Below are 13226 nucleotides of genomic sequence, written 5' to 3' on the forward strand. Positions count from 1 at the left end.
CACGTTTTTCAGGATTAGCACATTTTAAAAGAACACAGACAGCTAGTTTGAAATCAGAGATTTCATATGATGTCAAAATACTAGAATTAAATTTTGTCTGTCCTAATTCAGATCTCAGTGTTTGGCAAAGACAGACTGATATAATTTATATATTGGTGTCTTCATTTTACTTGAATATTTCTTACCAGATTTAAAAAAAATACACACTGTCGTGGACTGCATGTTCATATCCTCACAAAATTCATGTATTGAAACCCCAATCTCCAATGCTATGGCATCTGGACATGTGATCTTTTGCAGGCAATTAGGTCACGAGGACAGAGTCCTCATGACGGGATCAGTGCCCTTATAAGAAGAGACACAAGAAAGTCTGCTTCTCTTTCTGCTCTCTGCCACATAAAGGCATAATGAGAAAAGTTGGCCATCTACAAGAGGCCCAGCAAGAGGGGCCTCACCAGGACCAACTCTGCCAGCACCTTGATCTTGGACTCCTCATCCCCAGAACTATGAGAAACGTTTGTTGTTTAAGCCACCCAGTCTTTGGCAATTTATTATAGCAATCCAAGCTATGTGCCTAGTCTTTCAGACTATGAACACAATTGGTCAAAGAAAACTCCATTTTGTTAAAGTATAAAAATGAATACATGATTTATTTCAGTGCAACTTACTGACGTCTTTTCATCTATAACCCACTTCATTCCAAATTGGTATTGAGACAGCTTTCTATGAAAAATGTAATATGTTACCAAAATGAGAAAATTATGGAAACAAACAATTCAGTTCATTAACCTGAATTTAAATAATTCAATTTGCCAATCAACAGCGGCTAATAGAATACCAGCCATCGTAGCCAGTTAGTGAGCCTCGTCTAGATTGTAGAGTTGTTTGGTCTTAATTGTGGGCAGTAAATAAAAAGAAACTACTCCTAGTCTTTATGAACTTACTAACTTGCTTTGAAAATTTAAGAAATGCTTTCTGAAAATTTAAATGTTTGACTTCTTTTTTGGCAGGTAAGGTTAGTTATTATAATTCTGTATATAAAAAAATTAGGCTACTGCAAGTATTTATTCTCTAACAAAATATTTTCATACTTCCTCTCATGTTCTTAGCAAAACAGAGGTAACTTAAGCCAGCGCTGTGGCATTGACACAGCCCAGGAAACAAGTGCCAGTATATGTCCTAGAATGGACATATAACTACACCACAATAAATTATATTGGTCTTAACCTCTCCCACTCTCACCAGAAGGGCAGCCACAGTGTTTTGTTCTTGTTGTATAATCTCCAATTTTCATTTCAACCCAGTTTACCTTCAAGTCCAACCTGAAGGCTCAACACTTGCCCCCCTCCCCCAGCATGAACACACACTTCCACACTTGGAAAAGTACTGGGGCATTGAAAGGAGGGTTAGAAGGTGGGAGGGGCCGAGAGAGAAAACAGCCTCCAGAAATAGTGAAGATACTCTCACTGCAGTCATGCTGTTTCAGGTGGTTTCGATACATCAGTGCTTCTTATTTTTGTAGTCAGGAACTTTGGGTCTGAGGAAATTTGATCTTCTCCCCAGGAAAATATACATCATCCACAACATACACATAATTCTGCACGCACTTTTAGGAGAATTGCAGACTCTTAGGGTCCCACCGATGATGGGCCTTCAAGTCCTTTTACTCCAAACAACACTTGAAATAAGATGTAAGAATATTGTATAAATAAATTATTCTATTAAATCTAATCTGTTCATTTCTCATGTGTGAAGTATTTCTGAAAAAAATAACCCTAGTAACAAGGAAAGAAACAATTGGGAGTGGAAGGTTAAACAAAAAACAAAGGAAAAAATCCCTTCAATATTTTGAAGAAAAAGTGCTTGGGAGAAGAAAACCTGTTTTGTTGATATAGATTTTTTGTGACCGGATAATCTCCTTTCCACTATTCTTTTCATTCTACCTAAGGAGGGGGAAAGTCTAAGAAACACCTGATATGGCAACATTTAATGTTTACTCTGAAAGATTATATATGTAGTCACTGCATAGTCATTGAGCTCCACTGTGAAGTGGTAGCCATTCTTAACAAAGTGAATATTTCATAAAATTTCTGAGTATCAATAATGCTGTTAGACAATACACTATAATTCATTCCAGCTTGACATATCAAGAAGGGAGAGGCATATGTACTATAAAAACACATAACTTTTTATGCTGAGGTCAGTTAACCTGCCTTGAGCTGTATATATTCCTTTGCTACTTGGTTACCATGGGTTGGTTGTACACTGGAATTTATAACTGAACCAAGGCAGTTAGTTCATTAGCATCATCGGAGATGAGAAAATATTTGTAGGTTAAATTAGGAAATGAGTACTATATAGATCATTGGTATCTGAATCCCTGGTCATTAACAGTTTATTTGATTCATCCAAGCCAATCAAGTAGACACAAGGATTCGTCTATCTCGCATCCAAGAGATGTAGAGGCCTTTTAGGTCTAAACAATCTGAGTTTTGCCTCTGTTAAGTATAACTGAACAGGCCTAGTGACTTTATTTTATCACAATAATGCGGCATTTTCCGAGAACGCTTTACATATATCCATTTGCATATGAAAACCAATGGTATACTGGTATAAGAATGGTATAAGAATAATGGTATAAGAATAAAACAAGAGTCTCTCACTCTTCCAAGTCTAAGGATCTTTAACAGTATAGAATAATTCTGGAAACTTCCTGAGGACTGATGGATGAATAATTTTCAAAAAGCAAGCAAAGATCCACAATGGGGACTCCCTCCATTCTGTTCTAAATCCAAAAAGCCTCTCTTCCGAAAGAAAAATACACTTGGCTTCCCCCAGAGAGACCACTGTATGGCATTTTTCCTGTCAATGCTAACTTTATTTATTTATTTGTTTATTTATTTATATTGTTAACTCTATTTAATTAATACTCACACTTTACCTACTACTTCTTATATGATATAAAATGAAACACAAATATGTGCATTTTTCTCTATGAATTTCCATATGGCAATAAAATGAGTGTTTCTGGGTGCCTGGATGGCTCAGTCAAGTTAAATGTCTGACTCTTGATTTAGGCTCAGTGGGCTCCATGCTGACAGTGCAGAGCCTGCTTGGGATTCTCTCTCCTCTCTCTCTGTGCCCCTCCCCACTCATGCTCTCTCTCTTTCAAAATAAATAAATAAACTAAAAAAAAAAAAAGGGTGTTCCACGTAGTGATTTAAAATAAATTGAAACAAAATAAAGAGCTAAAAACTGCAAACAACCTTAATGTTGCCACACCAAAAAAAGCTTCAAAATATAGCATAATTTGACCTTGAATACATCAAAGGAATCAATGATCTATACATAAAGTTGCATGCTACTTAAAAGTCAGATAAAATTACTGGACACTTAAGAAAAGCTTTTAGAATAAATGGCATTAGAGCAGCTTGCAGTGGTTTCCTGATCATCCACAGTTCGTTGTACCCATCTTTTAGATATGTGTAGTCTATCTTAAAAATTTTTTTTAAATATTTATTTATTTTTGGGAGACAGATAGAGTGCAAGCAGGGGAGGGGCAGAGAAAGAGGGAGACACAGAATCGGAAGCAGGTTCCAGTCTCTGAGCTGTCAGCACAGAGCCTGACACCGGGCTCAAACCCACAAAGCACAGGGTCACGACCTGGGCCGAAGTTGGACACCTAACTGACTGAGCCACCCAGGTGCCCCACATGTAGTCTATCTTTGTTAATTCATTTCTCTAGCTGCTTATGTGCTGTTTTCAAATAATCTACTACAGGATCCAAACTAACAAAACGGAAACGCTGAAAAGAAAACTGCAGCAAGTTATCAACATTTTGTCTAAAAAGTTTAAGTACGCCCTTCAACATGTTGACTTATCCAGAAAAGCCGGTTTAAAGGCATGTGTCATTTCCTAACAACCTAGAGGGAGTACCCAGTAACTTTCCTCATTACCTGCTTTTCACTAGGGGTGTGACAAGTCCCTGATAGAATCAGAAACAGGATTTACGAACAGAGTCAAAATATGTGCTCCACATCTCTGATCTATTCTCTCATCTACTACCACTAGTCATGATAGAGACAGGAGGCAGCCAGCTGTTCTGTAGGTTTCCTGGGCAACACTCTGGTTGCATTTTTGGTTTGCAATCTTGAGAGGTGATCACTGACCCTTATACTTTGGCACTGTTTGTATCACTGTTTGACCTTGTTCAGAGAAGTTGGAGATTGTGCTTACACCAAAGTGGGATGTGTGCATGTGTCTGTGTGGTGGGGAAGAGGAAGATATGGAAAATGGAGCTGTGGTGATTTATTTTGACAGATTTCACACTGGAAAATGCAGCCTGAGAGGTGAAGTAGGGTTTTGCTTGAAATCCCTGTAAACACTTCCAGTCGGTTGTATAACACTAACACCAAAACCTCTCAGATTTACCCTTTGTGTTTCAGATCGCAGAAAAAAGCAATGAGGTTTCCTTTTTTTTTTTCCCTTTAAAATGAAGAATCGAATTAAGATTCCTCTTTAACGTACAATGTGGTTCACAGGTGGCTAGAGGTTATGACTACAAACCAAATAGAGGGCAGAAGACGCAGAACTGTCTTTCTCCCAGAACTGTGCAATTCCACAGTGAGTCTGCTGATAATGGGTAACAAGAGTTCAGTGAATGACATCTGGAATGGAGAACAACTAAAAATTATTTGCAGATAATATAAAGGCTATGATGGTGGCTAGGGGCAATGCAAATAACAACCAATGTAATTTCAAAGACTGACTGTCCCCTCAAAAGAAATGCACACACAGAAGTTGAGTAGTAGAGGGAGAAAACCAACAACCCAGAAACCAACACACTGTATTTTCCCCCCAAAGATTTACATTTAAAAAAGTAAAGTACATGTCTCCAGTGGCGAGGTTAGTCATATATCAGCTGAATATGCTCTGAACTCTTATGCAAATCATACTGCAGTAGTGATTATGGCATAATTTATGAGTAGGTTTGTGTCAGGAAGAATTTGTGGGAAACAGTAAGGTATGCTTTTTCTTTCAGAGTGTGTATTTGACTGTCACCAAACATAGCTGGCCTAATGAGACTCCCTGAGGCTGCCATCTCCTTTGATTCCCTCAAGGGCACACATCTTCTGGGATTCCAGGTGAAGAATATTCACAAAGAAACCCACATGGAACCCACTGTCCCAAGCTCCTTCTTCCTGAATATTTCAACCCTAGCACTCGATGGTTGACTATCACTCAGGTCACAAACTGAGCCATGAAATGGTACAAGCAAACAGTCCACCTTGGGAATTAAATTGCTTACCTTTGAGCAATTCCAATAATCCTCATCTCAATTTACATGCAGTCATTTATTCAAGTGTTTCAGGAATTAAAGCACGAGGAACCTATGGCTGTCTCACCCTCATTCCCATACTCCTTCCATGGGCTTCTGTACAGTTACCTCTCACTGTTCTATACTAAAGAGAGAGGGTGCTGATAAAGATAATCAGACATAAGCAGATGGTTTCAAAATAATGTATTTGGCTGACACGAGTAAGGTTTTCCTTGCTTCCTATTCCATTTGACTAAGATCAAAACTATTATTAATCTCCATTTCCTGATATACAAGCACAGGTAGGAAGGGAAAGGTAGTTAAAGGATTTAAAATTAGCCTCAGATTATCTGTACTCTGACCATCAATGGTGCACTGTTCTTAGTATCCAAGAAAACCGAGGAAAAACCCCAACAACTTAGTTTCTAGTTACACTTCTGAGATGCATACCTGAAGGCTGACTTAGCCTGCATGCCCTAAAATAAAGCAGACATATTTTGACTATTCACTTCCAAATATCCTAAATATTCCTACCTATGAAATACTTAACTGCTTTTTCTTCAAATTGAGCTTCATTCTGATTTTTCATTGCAGTCTGACTAGCATCTTCCCAAGATGGAATTTTAAACAGTTGCTTTGGCTGTTTGAGAGAGATGTGAGTAAAGAAAAAAAGTTGGAAAGCTCTATTGTCTTAAAACATTCGAAAGCACAATCAATAGTCATAGCTACAAAAATAACACTAATACGACTATAATAATTTTTAATGAATTTTTAATTTCTGCATTTAGAAAATTATGTCACACTGTGCTCTTAAAATGTTTCCTCAAATAATTCCTTACTCAACTTACATGCACAAATTTTAGGGAAATCATTACTTGAAGTTGAAAACAGTTTATTCTTCAGGATTATAGAGCTCAAGTATCCTCAGACTGTATTGTTTTCAAATCAAACATCGTTAGATGCAACTAATCCTAAACTCCAAAGTCTACAATAGGAAGGAATAAATAAGGTGGGAGTTTGCTAGCAGGTACACCTGGGCAACTTTAGTCAGTAATGAAAGCTACTTTTAACACTTACAACTTACTTGTTGACAACGGACCACTGATACAGTGTGATTTTCGGAGTTCAGGGAGGTCTGATCACTCAAAATTATGCTTTTCTTCCATTTGCAAAATTATTAGAAATTCTACCAAGAGAAATTTATTCTTTGCCTCCCCCAATCTAGTTCATCTTTTAAAAGGCAACAGTCTTGGGAGAGAAAACCATTAAACTAGTTCATTCTAAGGCCATTCCAACCTGCTGCTTGTTTTTATAGGTCCGTGAGCTAAAAATGGCTTTTACGCTTTTATTTGGCTGAAGAAAAATCAAAGTAAGAATAATATTTTATGACATGTGAAAATTACATGGAATTCAAATTTCAGTTTCCCTAAATTATTTTTATTGGAACACAGTCCATTCAGTTCTTTACATATTGTCTATGGTTGCTTTCTTTCTATAGTGGCAGAGGTGAGTCGTTGGGAGACAGCACATAGCTTGTAAAATTGAAAATATTTAGAATCTGGCCCTTCACAAAACGTTTGGCAACCCTCTGTTCTAAGGTGTCAGTATCCCATAAAAATTACTTACTGTCTCACAGAAGGAGGTCACCCTATTGTTTTGCTATAGCTTCTGGAAGGAGAAGATAAGGTGAAACACATTGACCAGGGACAAGAAAAGAAAGACGACAGGAACCAGAAAAATTTTACCCAAATTTTAAACTTTAAAATAACATTTACAGGTGCCTGGGTGTCAGTCAGTTAAGAGTCCACTTTTGGCTTAGGTCATGATCTCATGGTTCGTGAGTTCCAGCCCCACATCAGGCTCTCTGCTGTCAGCACAGAGCCCACTTTGGATCCTCTGTCCCCCTCTCGCCTTCCTCCCTCACTGCTTGTGTTCTCTCTCAAAAAGAAATAAACATTAAAAAAATAACGTTTAAAAGTTGTATATGCATAAATACATATATCCAGAATATAAATCATTCCTCAGGCCATGAAAGTTTCTTTTTTTTTTTGTCCTTTATTCCTTTTATCCATCATTTTTATTCATTCCTTCCAATGTCTTTCCTTTGTTCTTCCCACCTTCCTTCCCTTCCACTCATTTATTCATTTAATTAATTCATCCATTCATTCACACTTATTGAGGCAGATACTTTGTTGGACATTGGGTGCACAGTTATCAACAAGGGAGATAAGGTCTCTCTGCCTTCATTGAGTTTATATTTCATTGAGTTTATATTTGAAAGGAGTAGACTAAGAGATAAATAAAGAGGATACTGAAACACCATGATGGAGAGTGAGGGCAGAGATTTACTTTAGACAGTTTGGCCAGGTTAAATGTCCGTGAAGAGGTGACATTTGAGCTGAAACTCAAAGGATGACAATGAGCCATCACTGAAAGAGCTAAGGGAAAGCATTACAGAGAGAGGAAGTAGCAAATGCAAAGGTCCTGGGTTTGTTTAATTTCAGGAGTAACAGGGACACTGGATATTAAAATATCCTTTTAAATTACCAGTATCATAAAACTCAACACTATTTATTACAAGCTTATTATGTGCTGACAGTATTTTTCATTTGACATTCCCCAAAACTCTCAATAGGTCAACGTTATTAATTTCATTCATTTTTAAAGTCAGAGAAGTAGACTCAAAGACATTAAATGTAGTGAATTCCACATTGTGGTTGAGCTTAGACTGCACATTAAGAAATCTATATATGTGTATATTTATATATATTTGTCTATAAAGATGATACCTTTTTTTATTACCATGAGAACTATATTTTGTGTGTGGCAGAGGTTAGGTTTCATACTGGAGGAGTGTTCTAGAGCCTCTTTCTCAAAATTACACAGGCCAGAACAGCATTCCAGAACCCTAATTTTAACAGATGTCAGGTGACAGTGTAACAAAACACGTACTATATCACAATAAAATTTAATGTTCAAATAAAAACCATTATTTGCACACATTCATAGCTATTTACCATATCCTCAAAAGGGATTGTATTTTTGCCATATGCGTTTCTTAAGTGAGTTGCAACTGCTTCTATTTCTAGGTGTGATATTAGGCCATTTGAAGACACACAGCCAATACCACTGGGGAAATATCAGAAAAAAGGGTAAAGAAAAGCAAAGATCTAAACTTAATTAGCTGTGATGCTGTACAGCTAAATGGCACCTCTGTTGTGCTGGTCTCCCAATTCTTTCAGGTCTAGGCTGCAGGAGTTAGATTCATTATAGAGCTCATAAATGGCCTCTGCTCCCCCACCCCTGTTTTACTGGTGACAAATTTATTAGTTCTTTTCTAACAGTGAAATGAGAACTAGGGATTTCAATTACACCCAGAATGTAGTAAAGGCATGGAATCTCTTGTAGGTAATATTTTTCTATTCCATTTTATGAGCAAATATAGAAGTACTGTTAATAGACATTAAATGTTATTTATTAGCATGCTAATAAGCCTTCACACTTTTAAAAGTAAACATTAAACTTCTAACAAATTAAATTTAGAAGAGTAAGTGTAATGCAGATACTCTGGAAAAGGAATGCACTTCAGAATCAATTTTTCCAAACCCAAATCATCAGTGATTATGATAAAAAGACAAAGATATGAAGAGATGCTTATTACTCATTCTTTCAGCTCATTTTAGTTTTATCACTTTTTCCACAATTCAAAATTTATGCAAACGTTTTCAATGTTGCGTTTAATTTTTGCCAGAATATTTTGAACCTGGTTTAAAACTGAAATTGAAGAAGCCCAAGGAGGGCTTTAGTAACAACTTTCTTTGGTCTGTTTGTTTAAAGCATGATGAATAAGCAAAAAGAAAAGGTGCAGAATGGAAAAAGAAAAATGACCCTTCTCCTTCCTAGAAGTGTTTGAGATTACTGGATTGCTCATAATTTTGCACCAGGAATTGAAAGTTTCCTCACATGCCAAGAGACAAACACACACACACACACACACACACACACACACACACACACAGCCCAGTTGCCATGTATACATAAAGCTTAGAGCCTAAGGGTTTGTAAATAGTTTTAAAGTTAAATAGAAAAGCAGTAAGGAGTTTCACTAATATTAGTCCCCAGTATTATCTGATTTATTTAATGCATTTTGTACAAGTCATTTACCTTCTTATAGTCTTTTCTTAAGAAGCTAAGGGGTGAGTTAGTATTTTACCACACCAAATTCTTAATATATTTTTCAATGAATCATTCTCTTAGAAGAAAAAGATGGAAGAAATCCAAAGAAACAGAGGCCAAGAACCTAAACAAACAAACAAACAAACAAACAAACAAAGTGTGGAGGTTGTGTTCTCCATAAGCTCTGGAGGCACTGAAACACAGTAGTACAGAAGACAGGCAGATTCTAGTGTAAGTACTATAGCCCTGCCAACTACTGGCTGAGCAAGCCAGGGATGTTCTTCATCTGTAAAATGAAAATAAAAGTATTTATCTTCTAGAAGTATCACAAGGAATCAATGACATACATTTAGAAGTTTCAGCAGTGTATGACACAAAAGTATTGTCTACCATTAATATCATTCATTAACAAGCCAGAGGGTCATTTTTTTCTTCTCTCTTGATGCACAGACCATCACCCTTTTGGATCGATTTAGCAAAATCTTGACAGGAACTAACACTTACTAAATCAGTATTCGTTAATAATTAAAACATAATATTAGTGAGTTTTCGAGATCCCAGTCTGGGGAAATCTTTTGCAATAGTTCTTTACATTCTGGAGAATGTGCCAGAGATAAGGATGGGAGACAGCCCTACAAATGAGAACTATAGTTGCTTACAATGATCTTCTATTAATACTTAGAACCTCAGAGATTTGTTTTATTTTTAATTTTTTTAATGTTTATTCATTTTTTGATAGAGAGACAATGTGAGCAGGGGAGGGGTAGAGAGACACAGAATCTGAAGCAGGTTCCAGGCTCTGAGCTGTCAACACATAGCCTGACGTGCGGCTCAAACTCATGAACTGTGAGATCATGACCTGAGCCGAAGTCGGATGCTTAACCAACTGAGCTACCCAGGCACCCCTAGAACCTCAGAGATTTCACAGTCAATGGAAAGGTTCCAACCAGAAATGTATTATTGCTAACCATTTGTTCCCAAATCTATTGCACACTATAGACATTCCTTAGAACACTGTCTTCACAACTGTCATTGTTATCAGGAGACAGAAAAATGGAGTGTTAATGGCCTGAATATTTGTGTCCCCCCCCCAAATTTCACAGGTTGAAATCCTAATCCCGAATGTGTTATCAGGAGATGGGGCCCTAAGTAAGTGATCGGTCATGAGGGTAGAGCCCTCCTGAATGGGCTAGTACCCTTAAAAAAGATTCCAGAGTGTACTGTCTCTGCTCCTATGACCCAGGAACTGGCTGGATACTGAATCTGAATCTGCCAACATTACTACTGAACATAGACAGTCAAACTGCCTAGACCCTAGACTTCCTAGTCTCCAGAACTGTGAGAAATAAAGGTTTCTAGTTTAAGACACTCAGTCTATGGTAGTTTTGCTATAGCAGCTCAAATGGCAGACATACTATTATTTATCCAAAGTTTGAGGCCTATCCAGGGATGTGACTGAGGAGAATAAGTAGATGCACACATAAAAGAGACTGGTCCTGAAGTAATTACTTAAACTGTAACCCAAATGAAACTGCCACAAATTGTAAGGTGACAGTTGACTACTCTGGAAGCGTGGCAAAAACTCCCAGACAAGCTCAACACTGCAAAACATCATAACAGGCTTAGATGTTTTTCATTTTTCATAAGAAAACATAAGCCGTTCTTCCATCAGCCGCAGTGTTCATGGAGCCCACGGTTCAGATTGTGACAAAGGCCCTAAGGGATATTTTCTGGAAGTGTTGCTTTTCATGGAGTCCACTGCAAAGGGGCTGGTATATGGAGACACATAAAATAAATTCCTCCCTTGTGGGAACAATTTATAAAATTTGTAACACTCAGTTGGCTCATTTTCTCTACCAAGTTTTTATAAAACTTTGTCACAGAGTAAAATTTGGGCACTTGAACTCAAAAATTACACTTTATATTTGCATTTTAAAAATGTTTCCAAAGGGCGTCTGTTTGTTTTTAGAGGCTTCTGTAGAAGCTTGACTCAAAGGAAGGAGGCTGCTGAATCCCAAACACTCGTGCTTTGCATCTCTTTGGATAAACAGAACCAGTCACACTTTCATATTTCTTTTATTCTCAAAGGCCATGGTCTATTAATCAACTTCCATACATTCAGACATAGACTACTTCGCTTTCAGGGTATTCTATTTTCCAGTTTTACTGCTATAGATTCGGAATTAAAATTAAGTTGTGAATTTTTGGTAAAATACAGTGATAAAATTTAAGTGGTCATTAAAGTTTCAAGTAGAATGTATTTTACTGAGCTTGGTTCCCTGTTCTCCTGAGGCTTCTTGACATAGTAAATGGAAGTGTGCAAATCTAATTGGCTGAGACCTTGCTTGACCCTAATACAGACTGCTAACGTTTCATCTCTGGTGAGACCTCATACCGAATTTAAGCTTGGTAAGCTTCTTTACCTTGAGCAAACAGATTTTAATGGGCCATTAAGCCACCTAGCCCTGAAAGTGGCAAGTGTTGCCCAATCCTCCAACCCCCATAATCACCCATGTTTTGCATGGTTTATGTCATTGGTTATAAACGGGTATGTTTTTTTTAAATCATATATCACAAAAAGAAATACAGACATACAGTGATTTGCCTACATTCTTGCATCTTGGGAAGAATATGTAGGTGTGCATTACGTGCTGATTTCCAGAAGTATGGAAGTTGCATTTTAACTCTCATGAGTTATCCTAAGGAGGAGCAGGATACTGCATTGACCTTCTAGTTTAATAAAGACTTGAACAATCAATCATAATCTATCAATTTATTCAAATCGGGACTTCTAAAAATGTACCATAGAATCTTCTAAGCAAATTACAACTTGCAAGGAAATTTAAGAATTGCTTTAACCAATCCTTCAGTTCTTCTAGAGATTCAGTGTTAGAACACAGCATCCTACTTCATCCTTACTTTCCCTTCTAAATAAACTCAAGGACTCTTAGCAGCCCATCTCTGCATTTCTACCTGTAATCTCTAAAATCCCCAAATCACTATGTGGTTTGAAAGTACAGGCTGTGGGCATTCTACAGTCAGGAAGAAATGACTGACAGCAAAATCGTGGAAATTATCCAGTTGGTCTGTTGATTATCCCAGTTTATCACATGGTTGTTCACCAGGAGGATTGGCCATCTATGGGTACTACTCAGATATCAATGCATGATCCTGCCAGCCTCCGCCAGGGTGATTTATCTACCCATGTCAGCTTTTTGTCTTTGGTGTTTTTCTTGCCCAGTTTATTTCCAATGATGTATCTGCCAACTCTACACTGGAATTCTTTTGCATATTATAATTCCCCTATATTAATATTTATTAGACTTGTTCCAAAAGAACTAAGAAATTCAAGTTCTATTTTTTCCTCAAACACCATGTTGTCATAGGCTATTCCATAAGTAGCTGAAATGAAGTAATGGCTGAGGAAAAGATTATCTTCTCCTTCCACTCATTTCAAATGCTTTTCCTGAGCACTACTGGAGTGACAAAAACAAAATTAAACACCTGCCCCTCCACTCCCCCAAAGTTTCTAAAAATATAGATCAAATCCTTCAAATGGCAGGTTCCAGCTATTTTTAAAAGCTACCTGGGAAAGAAATTAAGTATAATTATGGGTCATCTGAAAAACAGCATGTCACAGGAATGCCATTTAATATCCTTCAAGGGCATCTGTAGCTTCTGGAATGTCTCAGAAAAAAAAATATTACTGCAAAAAAAAAACCCCACAAACCCA

The 13226-nt window shown here is 37.2% G+C and overlaps 1 protein-coding gene across 12 annotated transcripts in view; it reads right to left on the minus strand.

The window, feature by feature from the left end:
* Nucleotides 1-13226, minus strand: part of CEP128 (centrosomal protein 128) — a 383862-nt gene that overhangs the window by 57067 nt on the left and 313569 nt on the right. For 8 of the 12 annotated variants that reach the window (XR_006203977.1, XM_042943976.1, XM_042943963.1 and 5 more), the window contains one exon: nucleotides 5868-5957. The exons of 1 other annotated variant lie outside the window; for it this stretch is intronic. Coding sequence is in view for 10 of the 11 variants with exons in the window: in XM_042943976.1 (XP_042799910.1) it covers nucleotides 5868-5957 (90 nt within the window). In the remaining variant the exon portion in view is untranslated. Of the gene's footprint in view, nucleotides 1-5866; nucleotides 5958-6961; nucleotides 6986-13226 lie in introns of those variants that run through there. 3 more of the 12 variants (XM_042943968.1, XM_042943967.1, XM_042943973.1) reach the window with 2 other exon arrangements.

The sequence above is a fragment of the Panthera leo genome, chromosome B3, assembly GCF_018350215.1.
Source record: "Panthera leo isolate Ple1 chromosome B3, P.leo_Ple1_pat1.1, whole genome shotgun sequence".
NCBI classification, from domain to species: domain Eukaryota; kingdom Metazoa; phylum Chordata; class Mammalia; order Carnivora; family Felidae; genus Panthera; species Panthera leo.